At 42.9% G+C, this 14,660-nt stretch overlaps 1 protein-coding gene across 1 annotated transcript in view; it reads right to left on the bottom strand.

Annotated features, from left to right (window-relative positions):
* Positions 1–437: 437 nt before the first annotated feature.
* Positions 438–14,660, bottom strand: part of LOC130068968 (E3 SUMO-protein ligase RanBP2-like) — a 70,046-nt gene continuing 55,823 nt past the window's right edge. The window contains exons 20-24 of the mRNA XM_056232625.1: positions 4,739–4,905; positions 4,540–4,657; positions 3,555–3,635; positions 2,759–2,820; positions 438–763 (exon numbers count right to left, since the gene is read on the bottom strand). Of these exons, the coding sequence (XP_056088600.1) occupies positions 479–763; positions 2,759–2,820; positions 3,555–3,635; positions 4,540–4,657; positions 4,739–4,905 (713 nt within the window). The 3' untranslated portion in view covers positions 438–478. The remainder of the gene's footprint in view (positions 764–2,758; positions 2,821–3,554; positions 3,636–4,539; positions 4,658–4,738; positions 4,906–14,660) is intronic.

Raw genomic sequence — 14,660 nt, 5'->3', positions numbered from 1 at the left:
CGTCAGAGAGTGACACAGAAGAGAAGAAATGACTGAATAAAGTCAATATTTTGTTTTTTTGGCGCACAAAAAGTATTCTCGTCACTTCATAAAATTAAGGTTGAACCACTGTAGTTACATGGACTATTTTAACGATGTCTTTCCTACCTTTCTGGGCCTTCAAAGGGCTGATTATTTAATTAATTAGCTGTCAATGCCCCCCCACCCCCCACCCCCCACCCAATAGCAATCAGATTTCATCAAAAATATCTTCATTTGTGTTCTGAAGATGAACGAAGGTCTTGCGGGTTAGAAACGACATGAGGGTGAGTAATGAGATAATTTTAATTTTTGGGTGAACTAACCCCTTTAATCAATGCATTTATGGTCAATTTCATGTAGGTCATACCCAAGAAGTAGAGAGAGAAAAAGGAGAGACACAAAAGTTCAGTAAACATCATTTCCCACATGAACAGAAGTTTGCCAAACGTAGAAAAGTTTACAACTGTCCACAGTCTGAGACGGTGATGGCTTTAGTGGGTTTGCCGTCCTTACTGCCCAGCTCTGCTATTCTCTTCACCACATCCATGCCTTCTTTGACGAAGCCGAAAGCCACGTGCTTGAAGTCCAGGTGTTCTGCTTTCTTGAGTGTGATGAAGAACTGCGAGGTGTTGGTGTCTCTGCCGCGGTTGGCCATGGACAGCAGTCCCGGGCCCGTGTGCCTCACGTCGAAGTTCTCGTCCTCAAACTTCCCTCCGTAGATGGACCGCCCTCCCGTTAAACCTCAAACATTTTTAAGAAAAGGGATGAGACAAAATGATAAATTATATTCTTTTAAAATGTGTGATTTAGATTTTAAGATCTTCAGACGCGCTGAACGAAACCATACTTCTTTTAAACTAAAAATAAGAAAGTATACTTTCAGTCTACATTTTATATACTTCTCAGAAATATACTTCAAATTGCACTTAAGTCTACTAGACTTATACTGACAGAAAAGTCCAAGTATATTTGGCCTATACTTAAGAATAATTAAGTATTCTTGGCTTGTACTTGTGCTTACTATTTTGATTGAGTAGCTTATTAAATACTTTTTTAAAAACATAATATTACACACTGTTTTATAAACTAACATGTTCAAGTTTATATAGTAACAAGCTTCCGGGTGGAATATCTTAGAGTAAATAAAATAAGCATAGACCTGAACCTGATCTTGTACAGCGATGATAATTACCCTTACGAAAAATACGTTTATTCAAGTGTTCTATTAGTACACTTGTTTTCAACTAAAACTAAGAAAGCATACTTTCAGTCTACATTTTATATACTTCTCAAAAATATACTTTATGTACTTAAATATACTACAAATTACACTTAAGTGTACTTGACTTATACTGAGAGAAAAGTCCAAGTATATTTGGCCTGTACTTGTACTCAATCTTTTGATCGAGATATACTTAAAAGTATAATTAAGTATTCAAAGTATACTTGGCTTGCAGTGGGTTGACTCTTTTGATCGAGTAGCCTATTAAATATACTCTTTTTTTTACATAGTTTTTCATATACAGTCTTATGAAACTTATGTTTGAAAATATTGATTAAAATATTGATATAAAACAGATATGTTTCTAATTCTGCATCTCTGAATTTTTGTGTAGGCTAGTCCACTGGTAGTGTACATTGGAATTTACTTTAATTCTACTTTACTCTTTCCGACTGAATTTTCCAGCTATCCATGTTTTCACTGTTATACGGTAGGGGGCGCTATGACACATCTTCTAATAAAGAATATCCGGATCAAAACACAGGAGAAGAAGAAGCTGAAACAAGTGATAGAAGATTGCTCACTCAAATGTAAAATAACGTTAAACTGCGTGTGAATCAAAACTGCTTAATGTTTCCAAATGAAATGAAGCGTAACCCATGAAGAGAAAGCGACTGAGGCTTTGGGGGTGTTGGACTCGATCTACTCCATCTGTGTCTTCATCATCGTTCTGAATCTGATCAAGGCGTAGTCTTTGACACAAATGAGATTTTCTCAACTTTTTTGTTTAAAATGTTGCCTTTCTTTATGAAACTTACCAACATTCAAGTGTTGATAAAGGATGCATGAAGCTAATTAAATGTTTTTTTTTAAAGTAAGTATAAAAAGTATAAAGTATCTCCAAGTATAAAAAAATAACATTTGAACATAGTAGTAGGCCTCCTGCAAGTGCAAAAATAATATATAAACAGTAAACTATAAGTATGATGTTAAGTTCACTTAAAGAAAACTTGTAGTACAAAACTAGTAAACTAGTAGCTTACTGAGAGTACACTAAAAGAAAACTTGCAGTATAGAACTACTAAACTAGTCGTTTACCGAGAGTATACTTCAAAGTGTACTTTCATAAACTAAAAATTTACTAAAAAGTATTAAAATAGTAAACTACTAGTATACCCATAAGTTCACTTGCAGTACAAATGAGAAACGTAATTATGAACTAGTTGTGCACTTAATGTTTACTACTGTTACACTTCTAGTACACTTAAACATACTTTTATATACTACAAGTGGGCCAATTTAGTCCCAAGCGGTATTAAAATAGTACACTTACAAGTTTACTACTAGTACATATTGACATTAGTATACTTACTACATAAAGTATACTTAAAAATATACTTGAACATTACTTAAGTATACTTCATAAAATGAACTTGAAGTATACTTTTTTTTCGTAAGAGCTGGATTAACCTCACACACACACACACACACACACACACACACACACACACTCACCTCTCGCGCTGGTGCACTACCAAAGACCGTGGCGCCGGCGTTTGACCACGCAAAATCTCCATCTACAGAAATAAACGTGCGTGTGAAAACAATAAAAACATCACACTGCCAACAGCAATACTGACAGCAGCAGTGTGTACAAACACATGAATGGCTTATAAAAACACAAAATGCTTTTAGTGTCCAGCACAATTACATACTAGGGCTAGGATGACAATCAGAAAATACAGCCTTTGGGGGAATCCATTATTATTAAATGCAAAAATGACTCAATACCAGTATCGTATTGGGCCGCTCGTGTACTCACACTCTACAATGCTTCGATACATAAAACCGATACCTCGCAGAGTGTGTACAGTGTTTGTGTCAAGACAAAGACACACTGACAACAGAGCAAACAGACAGTATAATGGAGATATCAGACAAAGATGACTATAAAGTAAAAGTATCTATTTAGTAGAATATTAAACAAATTAAAATATCCCTCCATAGCCTCAGCAGAACAGCAGCAGTTCACACAGACACAGCCAGAAAACACCCAGAAACCTTAGACGGTGTGTGTGTCCCTCTCTCTCCTGTGCTCTGGCTGGCACTACACCTTCACGCTAGATTTATCATTCTCACTAAGAAATAGTTTTCCCCCCATCATAATTTTATAATTTTTCACTCAGCCGTTACAAAACTCAACAGAAAGAATTGTGAATTTGACTGCACTCTTTATTATGAAAAATAAAATCTAATGACTCAGTCAGACACACGGGTTAAACGCTGGTTAAGATGTAAACAGAACACTCACCTTTTTTGCCAAAAGCAGATTGTCCTGAAGTCTTTGCCAATTCTGCAAATGAAAGCAGACTCTCAAATGCAAAAGGAAGACCTGCTGGAGAAGAGCAAAGACGTCAGACGATACCAACGGCAAATGCTGCTTGTGTTTGAATGAACGTCCCTGCCCTTCACTCTCTGACCCCGGGCTGGACTTCATTCCCACATGTTAGAAGAGCGGTGGAAATTATTATATTAGCCCACCTCCCCGTATAAAACATATACTGTCTGATTAGGGCTTACAGATGATGGTGTATTATAGAGAAGAGACTGGTTCAACTGGTATCATGGTTTCAATGATGTTTTATCATTTCTACACTGAGGAAAGAAACTGCATCCAATTCTAATAAAACAAATGTTCCTTATTTTTGGTTTCAAACACTTAACTTACATTTACCTGAACCAAAGTAGTAATTGTTTTACATTGTCTTATCGTCGTGTCAGTGTTTTCATTCAGTGAGATCTGCTCTCTCGTTATAATCAATGACCGTCTACGCTGAAAGACGAATCTCTTATTTATATCGTGTTGCACTGTGTGTTATGATGAAAGCATTTGTCAGAGTTCAGCAGACATCACTGTGATTGGCTCTCTTTTATGCAACATGAGAAGATCTAAATCTAATGCTGTAATCAACACCTTTCACAGCAGATCATCTCTGCAGCTGGAAGAGTAGAAATGTAGTTTTTAGAACATGTACTACTCATTTCATATGCAAAGGTGTCAGCCAATCACAGGCGTGTCTCCTTTCAGTTATCAGTGTTTAGATCAGAAGGCTAAAGTCTGGAGATGGTTTTTTCACGTCTCATTCCTTCTTATATAATCCTTCATTATAAATCCAGGTCATAGCTCTAATACGCCAGGTAAACGCCCTCTGCTGCTCTGCTCTTACAGTCACTAGACGTTAAACTGGAGTGTGTCCAGGGCAGCGCTGCTGTAGAAGTGAGGAGGACATGTGTACCTGCAGTGGAGCTGGACTCGCTCTTGCTGCTCCTCTTCGTGGAGAGGTCAATGGGGTCAATGCTGCCGTCCACGGGAGGCTCTTCCGCTGCTGCATCATGGGAAGGCTTCGGCTTCACCTGTGTGTCCAGAACACAACACATGAGTCAAACCAGTGCTGCTAATCACGTCTCATGTCAGTGTGCAGAAAGTCCTCTGACCTGAGCGTGCTGCAGTGTGTGTAGCTCTGCGCTGAAGTCGCCGGGTCGCTCGGAGTCGGAGTCGCTGCTGACGCCGCAGAGGAAGGTGGGCGGCAGCTTCAGGCGTCTGGCTCTCTGCTCCTCGTCTGCAGTCGGCTGCTTCTCCCACACTAGTGTGACCTCAGAGTCTGCAAACACACACTCTCCATCAGAGTCTGCAAACACACACTCTCCATCAGAGTCTGCAAACACACACTCTCCATCAGAGTCTGCAAACACAAGACACTCCATCAGAGTCTGCAAACACACACTTGCAAACACACACTCTCCATCAGAGTCTGCAAACACACACACTCCATCAGAGTCTGCAAACACACACTCTCCATCAGAGTCTGCAAACACACACTCTCCATCAGAGTCTGCAAACACACACTCTCCATCAGAGTCTGCAAACACACACTCTCCATCAGAGTCTGCAAACACACACTCTCCATCAGAGTCTGCAAACACACACTCTCCATCAGAGTCTGCAAACACACACACTCCATCAGAGTCTGCAAACACACACACTCCATCAGAGTCTGCAAACACACACACTCCATCAGAGTCTGCAGAGACTTTGAGGATATCCATTATTATTAAATGCAAAATTGACTCAATACCAGTATCGTATTGGCCCGCTCGTGTACTCGCACTCTACAATGCTTCGATACATAAAACCGATACCTCGCAGAATGTGTACAGTGTTTGTGTCAAGACAAAGACACACTGACAACAGAGCAAACCGACAGTATAATGGAGATTTCAGACAAAGATGTCTATAAAGTAAATGTATCTATTTAGTAGAAAATTAAACAAATTAAAATATGCCTACATAGCTGCTGTGTGCGAGCTGATAAGCAAAACACGAGGAGTGGATTAAGAGTGCAGCAGCACAGATGCGCAAACCATTACCACCGGGCTGAGACACTGGGCTGAGACACTGGGCTGAGACACTGGGCTGAGACACTGGGCTGAGACACTGGGCTGAGACACTGCGGACACACCTGGACTACCACGATGCCAAAACCGCTGCAACCTTTTGACCCCCTGTATTTCTGACCGCCCACGTTCAACTTTTTTCAATTCAAACTTCACAGGCGCTTCCAGATCAAGGGGGCCTTTTTCAGCCAAACGAGCAGACGGTGACACGGGACACTGGGGACCGTCCCAGGGGCCCGTGACGGGACATATATGTCAATTTCGGGCCGATCGGACACCGTCCACGAAACACCTGTGAAAATGAATGGTATAAGTTGCACGTGTCAGGGGCCCCTATTCGGGCCCCAAACTCGGTGTGCTGGTTGTTCTCGGGCCCCCGAACGACATATTAGGAGGACAAGTCTCTAGAACGCAGGGGACATTTTTTTGCCTGCTTTGTTTAAGTTTCCGCACAGGCCTCTTCCACTCATAGACAGACATACCCTCTTGAAAGGTCAAACTGAACCAAAGTGAGGAGAACTTTGCACTGCAAAAAGACATACTTGGAACCGATCTAGAACCCTGCGATCCAGGATCTAGAACCAGGGGCCCCTGGACAACCACAGTGCCAAATTTGGAGTCACTGCGACCTTTTGACCCCTGTTTTTCCGACCGCCCAAGTGCCAGGTCAAGGGTGCCTTTTTCAGCCAAAGGAGCAGACGTGGACACGGAACTCTGGGGATCGTCCCAGGGGCCCATGACGGGACGCATACATCAATTACGGCGCAATCGGAGCACCGTCCACAAAGTACCTGTGAAATCGCATGGAATAAGTTGCACGTGTCACTGTGGTCATGCCCAGACAGTCGGTGTATGTGATGAAGGCACAGGTGGTTAGGGATCAGAATAGGCACTTTGTGGAGAATGAGGAAGACTATGGTAAAGTTTAGGTGGTTAGGGGGCACAACAGGCACTTCGTGGCACTGAGGAAGAGGGCAGGTGTTTAGGGGTCAGAATAGGCACTTTGTGGACAATGAGGGATACTATGGTGAAGTTTAGGTGGTAAGGGGGCACAACAGGCACTTCGTGGCACTGAGGAAGAGGACAGGTGGTTAGGGGTCAGAATAGGCACTTCGTGGACAATGAGGAAGACTATGGTGAAGTTTAGGTGGTTAGTGGGCACAGCAGGCACTTCGTGGCACTGAGGTTAAGTTTAGGTGGTTAGGGGTCAAAATAGGCACTTTGTGGAGAAAGAGGAAGACTATGGTGAAATTTAGGTGGTTAGGGGGCTCAATAGGCACTTCGGTGAAGTTTAGGTGGTTAGGGGTCAAAATAGGCACTTTGTGGTACTGAGGAGGACTATGGTGAAGAATAGGCAGTTAGGGGGCTCCATAAGCACTTGGTGGCCCGCCTCACAGTGCACTGGCACCCCCAGAGGCGTCCGTACAGAGCCTGTGGGCAATTTGGCCCTCTTACCTGAGATTTTGGAAAACGTCCACGTCACCATTAGAATAAGCAGCTTGTGTCGTCCATTTCGAGCACACGGACTTCGGAGTGCCTGTGCTGACAATGGCAACTTGTTTGAATGGGAAAATTACCACCAACCACCTAGGTTCCCTTACGCTTACATACACACCTACGAGTAAAGTAACAGAAACTCCCATAGAGAATTCAGAATTTGAGTTATTTGTTGATGGTTCAGCTCAAGTCCTTGAAGGTAACAGACGAGCAGGTTATACAGTAACGTCCACCACTACCACTACCAAGTGGTAGCTTCAGGTCGTCTTCCAGATCATTTCTCAGCTCAAGCTGCAGAACTAGTAGCCTTAACTAGAGCATGCACACTAGCTTCAGGATCGGTTTCAAATATCTACACAGATTCCAGGTATGCTTTTGGGGTAATTCATGATTTTGGTGTCATTTGGCAAAGCAGACAGTTTCTAACTTCTGCTGGATCCCCCATTAAGCATGCTGGATTAGTGAAAGATCTAATGTTTGCCATGAAACTTCCAAATAAATTAGCGGAGATCAAAGTGAAAGCACATCTTACAACTAATACTACGGAAGCTAAAGGTAATGCTCTTACTGATGTAGCGGCTAAACAGGCTTGTTCCTATGCGACTGTACAAGTGTGTTCAGGTAGTACAGCACAGAAGACCATTCTGCCTCCTGAATCAATCATTGATCTGTACAAAGACGTTCCTCTATATGAAGCATGGACATGATTAGACAAAGGAGCCACCATGGATTCATCCAGCTGCTCAACCAAAGGGGGAAAGTATGTCGCTCCCGAATCACTGCTGCCATATTTGGCTCAACAAATATACAATTTGGGTCACAGTGGTCCGGCAACAATGAATCACAGGTTCTCAAAAAAAATGGTGGAATCGAAAATTCAGAAAGATAGCCACCGAAACAGTCAAGAGATGTGTTACATGTACAGCAGCTGCAGTGTTGTGTCAGAAAAGGAAAACCTGGACTCCTGTGTCACACTGTATAGTTGTTCCCCCACCTACAGGGATAGGATAGGACACGGACCAGTGAGGAGCCTAGGGAAGAACCGAATGCAACAGGCTTCGGGGGCCAACCCTGCGGTGAAGACTCTCTCATAGGCCTTCCCCATCAACTAGTCCATCCTTACCTCACTGATCAGAGACTCACGCACGGGAACTTCAGTCATCCATCAACATGAACAAGATTGCCATATCAGTAACCATCATGGACATCGCACAAAGTGTAGACTCCAGAAACAACACATTCTTAGAGCTGATGAATATGTCAAGAAACGCCTTGTTTGCTGGAAAAAAACGTTTGCATGCCACACCAGCCTTCAGTAGGAGCAGGAATCACATGGGGGGCACACCTCATCTCCCTCTACATCTACAAAATTCAGCTCCTACCACAAACAAAAAAGATGGCTGCATTCCAGGACTAACTTGTGCACAAACATGGTGGTCAAGAACTCTTGGAGCATTAATCTCGTCTTATGGTGTCATACAGGCGCTTGATCAAGTCAGAAGCTTATCGAATTCTGTACAGAAATTGGCCAATGATACGGCTTTGCCCCTGGGTAACATCACAGACACTCTCGCTTAACACAAGATAATAATCTTATAGAACAGAGTGGCCTTGGATTACATTCTTGCAATACAAGGGGAGCCTGCACCATTATCGGCCCTGAGTGCTGCACCGGGTTAATGGATCCAACAGAGAACTTCCATCAAAATCCAACAAGATCTTTCAGCAAAATTACACCAGATGACTGAAGATAATTCTTCATGGTTCGGAAACTTGTTAGGTAAACCCTGGCTGTGGATCAAGGATATAGCAATTCTGCTGTTGTTTCTCCTACTACTCCGTACTATCTATGCATCCACAGTATCAAGTGTTTCATTCAACAAATGACTCATGCCCCAGCCTCATGTACCATGGAGAAGACAAATTTAAGGATCTCTCCTCAGAGATAACCCAGCAAAGAAACATTCATTACAGAAATCAAGTACTGTACCAACAGGGCAGAAACAAGATTCAGAAGGCGTTCTCTGCACCAGGCAGAGAACAGGTTTCATATCAATGCATATTTAGTCTTCTCGTGGAGGGAGCTCTAGACTGGAGTATGGTCTCCACGACCTCGGTCAAGAGTCCTGAATCTATGAGCTGGGCCCCCTCAGAGGCCGAGCCCACAGTATCCATAACTCCAGATGAGGGTGAAATATTGTATCCCAGAAACTCCCGGGAGCAAAGATATCGGGAAATGCGTACAGGTGTAGCGTCAACCACACCTAATACATCACATCCAGTCCAAGCGGAGCTGGATGCGTGAGGGAGAACCACATAGGGCAATTTCCCCTCGGAGAAAACCCCTTGGTCCTGAGCATCCACTGCAGGTCTCATGTACAGAAGGCCAAAAGTAATTACATTGGACGCAGCTGCCATGAGACCCCCAGTCTGAAACTGTTTCACTGTGAGTGACTGGCCTAGATATACCCCATTTACGGCTGTGAGAATCGCAGAAATACGTGCTGGAGACAATCGTACCCGCATCATTGTCGAATCCCATATTACACCAAGAAAAGTGGCCCTCTGAGCTGGGAGGAGCACACTCTTCTTGGCGTTGAGCGGCAACCCCAACATCTTTAAATGAGACAGAACGATATCTCGATGCCGAACTGCCATATGCTCAGATTGAGCTAGGATCAACCAATCGTTGATATAGTATAATACGTGAATGCCCTGGAGTCTCAGAGGAGCCAGAGCTGCATCCACACATATTGTAAAGGTGTGGGGTGATAAACCTAGGCCGAATGGGAGAACCCGATAATGGTATGCTTCGCCCCCGAAAGCAAACCTCAGGAACCTCCTGTGATGAGGATGGATACCTCTATCGGAAACAGTGAAGTAATGGCTGTAAAACCCTGACCGTCTGCTGGGAGGAGGAACCCCTTCTACCGCTACTTTTGCAGAAGTGTCAGTACTTCCTGCTCCATAACCAAAGCCTGTTCGGGGTCCACCACTGAGGAGGACTCCTAGAAATCTGGGCGGACGAGAACCGAACTGAATTCTGAAACCCTTTTTTATAGTGTGCAGGACCCACTGAGAATTATGTGGCAGTAGTTTCCACGCTGCCAGAAATTCTACTAGGGGAACCAGTCTCTCAAGACTGGCCTCTGGATTTGGTTGAACAGTCACTACGGTGCCCTGAAGCGGCGTACCGGCAGGGAACAACCGAACTGACTGTTCTACGACCCTCCTCGGAGGATCGTTCGGGAACGCTGACACCTCGGTGCCCTGAAGCGGCGAACCGGCAGGGAACAACCGAACTGGCAGCGCTGCGACCCTCCTCAGAGAGTCGCTTCCCAGGAATGACAACATAACCAGAGCCGGACCCAACAAGATATATTTGGCAGTAGCTTCCACGCTGCCAGAAAATCTACTAAGGTTACCAGTCTCTCGAGACTGGCCTGTGGATTTAACCGAACAGTCACTTCGGTGCCCTGAAGCGGATAACCGGCAGGGAACGAACGACTTGACTGTTCCACGACCCTCCTCGGAGGATTGTTTGGGGACGCTGACACCTTGGTGCCCTGAAACGGATAACCGGCAGGAAACAACCGAACTGACAGTGGTGCGCCTCCCCTCGGAGAGTCGCCCCCCAGAGGGCGCCGAGGAAAAACGATTTCTCGAAACCGTTTCTCCCCGGAGGGGCCACCCTCAGAAGCCTGATAGCCTCGGCGTCAGGGCTTCTTCTTTGTCCAAGGTATTTTAGAGATAAAACAGTCCTCAGATCTTGCATATCTCTAACTGGCTAGACTGCGACCGCCACCCAGGTCCCCCTCGATTGTGGAGGAGCCCAAATGGCGACGCTCTCTTTTGCACTCTGGCTGGTGGGTAACGTCGGGGTTAATAATGATGACGGCGACTCGGTAGAGAGAAAGCTCGCAAGCGTCTCTTTAACCCGAGGCATTGTCATACCATGATACTTAATACCCATAACATAACTATAGTTAGACGTTTGGGGATTATACACATAAAATAGAAACCGGTTTATTCCACGATCTCGACACCTCAGTGTGGAGATAGGGAAAAAACGGCAGTCCCCGACGAGGAGGCTGAGATACAGAGTTTTCCTGTTTTCTTAGATATATTTCATCTAATAAACTCTTTTTATTTTTTAACGCGAACCGAACCGTCCTCCTCGAAGAACGCCCGACAGGAGCGGAGCAAATTATACACTTGCTTTACGACGCAATCACGCAGGGCGTTCCCACCGCGTCTCGACGCAGCTCGAGTTCTCTTGAAAGGAAACTTCCTCACATAATAACCTAGAATACAGTCTAACACTTGATGGCTGCTCTGTCAAGTCCTCGTTGTCGGTTAGGAACCTGTGTGTGTGTGTGTGCTCTTTGATAACAATCTTTCATTTGAAAGTCACGTGTCTAGTGTCTGTAAAACCGCATTTTTCCATCTTAAAAATATTTCTAAATTACGCCATATGCTCTCATTGACGAATGCGGAACAATTAGTCCATGCGTTCATGGCCTCAAGACTAGATTATTGTAATGCTCTACTGGGTGGTTGCCCTGCACGCTTAATAAATAAACTACAGCTGGTTCAAAACGCAGAAGTTCGAGTTCTTACCAGAACCAGGAAGTATGACCATATTAGCCCGGTTCTGTCAACACTGCATTGGCTCCCTATTAAACATCGTATACATTTAAAAATATTGCTAATTACTTACAAAGCACTAAATGGATTAGCTCCAGTACTTGAGCGAGCTCTTAACGCATTATAGTCCTTCACGTCTATTGCGATCTCAAAGTTCCGGCCAGTTGATAATACCTAAAGAATAAATCAGAATAAATAGAATAAATACCTAAGAATATCAAAATTGACTGCTGGCGGTAAATCCTTTTCCTATTTAGCACCAAAACTCTGGAACAGTCTTTCTACCATTTTCCGGGAAGCAGACACACTCTGTCAGTTCAAAGCTAGACTAAAAACACATCTCTTTGACCTAGCATTCACAACACACATTATAGACTTCTATAATTCAATGTTAGGCTGCATAGATTAGGTCAGCCGGAACTGGGAACACTTCCCATAAATCCTGATGTACTCATTACATTATAAGAAGAATGGCATCTACGCTAATATTAGTTTCTCTGTTTATCCCAAGGTTTACTGCAGTCCGGCGGATCCAGGCCGTACCCAGATCTGATGAAGGACCTGCGTCTGGACACGGACACACACACACACGGACGCACGCGCACACACACACACACACACACACACACACACACACACACACACACACACACACACACACACACACACACACACACACACACACACACACACACACACACACACACACACACACACACACACACACACACACACACACACACACACACACACACACACACACACACACACACACACACACACACACACACACACACACACACACACACACACACAGACACACACACACACACACACACACACACACACACCAGTTCTGATGAAGGACCTGCGTCTGGACGCGACGACAACGCAGTCCTGAAGTGTCACTAGTCCCTCCCTGTGAAGGCCTCCTTCCCTTTACCTCTAATCGTTGTCGGGATAATTCCGGGATAAGTTCGCGTGGCTACGCCGAAGCGATACAATTCTGTATTATAAATTTTAAGGCCAGACAAGTAGTTTGTTGAGGGTTGGTTTTTTAGGGAAGGACTACATGCCTGCGCACATATATTCAAACGCGCATACCTATAGAATGAACTCTTAAGAGTTCTCGAGTCAACAGTTCTCGAGTCAACAGTGCACAAATGGTTTCTTTCGGACTGAGAACAGATGAGCTATAGATTCTGACCAAACGGTTTATTTCGTACAACTGATGCTGTGCTGATACTAGGAGCACGGGTGAACCAAGGACTGGAATTTGCCATAATGTAAGTTTATTTAATGACAAATAAAATCTACTAGAGAATGCGAATGCAACTGGTTTTATTAAACATTTTAACATGATAAACATGCAACAACTGTTCAGTCAAAACATGTAAATGAAAATAAAAAATATGAAAACATGTTTTTCTATTTACTATTGTGTATGCACATTATATTTTAAGATTTATGAGCTGGATCCTGGTTTCTGTAAAAAGTTGATGTCTAGATTCACTTTATATCTTAAAGAAGTGTAAAACATCCGCGTTTGCACATCAGTGCTTGTATTGGGAGCTTTTGCAAAACGTTAATGTAAGAAACTTATCCAAAATGATGATGATGATGATGATGGCGATAATTATTAGTATTTAACTGAAGTTAGAATTACAATTTACTTTATTTGAATGTGTTTGAATGTGTTTTCATCAGCCGGGATAATAGAATCGAAGTCATTACGCAAGGACGTAAAAGAGCAGGTGAATGAAACGAACTGTCCGAAGGAACCAGCTCGCCGAAAACAACCGAACTTCCCATCTCTACCTTTAATATTACAGTAATGTACCTTCTGACTCACTGTACAGTTTACAACATTAGCTGAGAGATTTTATTTCCTTGAGAAAAGTTGACATTTACTGTACCAGATATATTCAAATTAATCTATAGCGAATTGGATCGGAATCGAATAACAAGCTTGTGAATCGAATCGTGAAATTTGTGTCAATACCCAGCCCTACCGAACAATATTTGGTCTTCATTGAAAAGGCAATTCTACAAATGTTATCTGCAAAAGGCAACTAAGTCGAAACCTAATGATTTCATGAATTCTTCTTTATTTCCATTAATTTCAAATTACGTTGACGTATTAAGGTGAATAAATCTAAATAACTATAAAAACAGTGGTGTTCTAAATCTTTTGACACCCTTCAAAATATACATGTGAACACTTTTAACATTTGAAAGCAACTACCTGTCAGTCAGTTCATTTCAATAAACCAAAGAAAGATTTCATGAGGGAGTCAAGGGGGATTCTATAAATACCCAATTGACTTAAATTTGCTGCTTTTCTGCAAATCATTGGCATTGCAAAAACTTCTTATAGAATGTCATTGACTGACTGATGTAGTTTCTTCACTCAAAAAAGGTATTTTAATGCAAGGTTCATTAATCAACATAAATAATTGCAATATTTTAAGAGAAATGTTTTGATGTTGTCATAATTATGCAGCCCTAACTCATGTTGTCTGTGTCTTCTATACAGAGTCTGATCTCTGTAGTCCGTCAGAAAAATGTGCCACGTCTGTTTTAATGCAAATTCTTTTCTTTTGAGAGAAATAATGCAGTCCTATCATGTATCTTGACCACTGCAATTAAGACTGAGTCTTTAACCAGTTCGTCCGGACAGCTGAGTCTTTAGACATTTTCAAAAAATGTCTAAAGACACATCTTTTTCGCCAGCACCTGACCAATTAACACTAGCACTTGCCTATTCTATTCTATTTGTTTTTCTCATATAAAAAATACAGTACTAAAAACTGTACTA

This window comes from Rhinichthys klamathensis, unplaced genomic scaffold, assembly GCF_029890125.1.
Source record: "Rhinichthys klamathensis goyatoka isolate OS25496 unplaced genomic scaffold, OSU_Roscu_1.1 h1tg000350l_1, whole genome shotgun sequence".
Classification (NCBI taxonomy): Eukaryota; Metazoa; Chordata; class Actinopteri; order Cypriniformes; family Leuciscidae; genus Rhinichthys; species Rhinichthys klamathensis.
The sequence above is the reverse complement of the archived record's forward strand: the minus strand, read 5'-3'. Positions and strand labels throughout refer to the sequence as shown.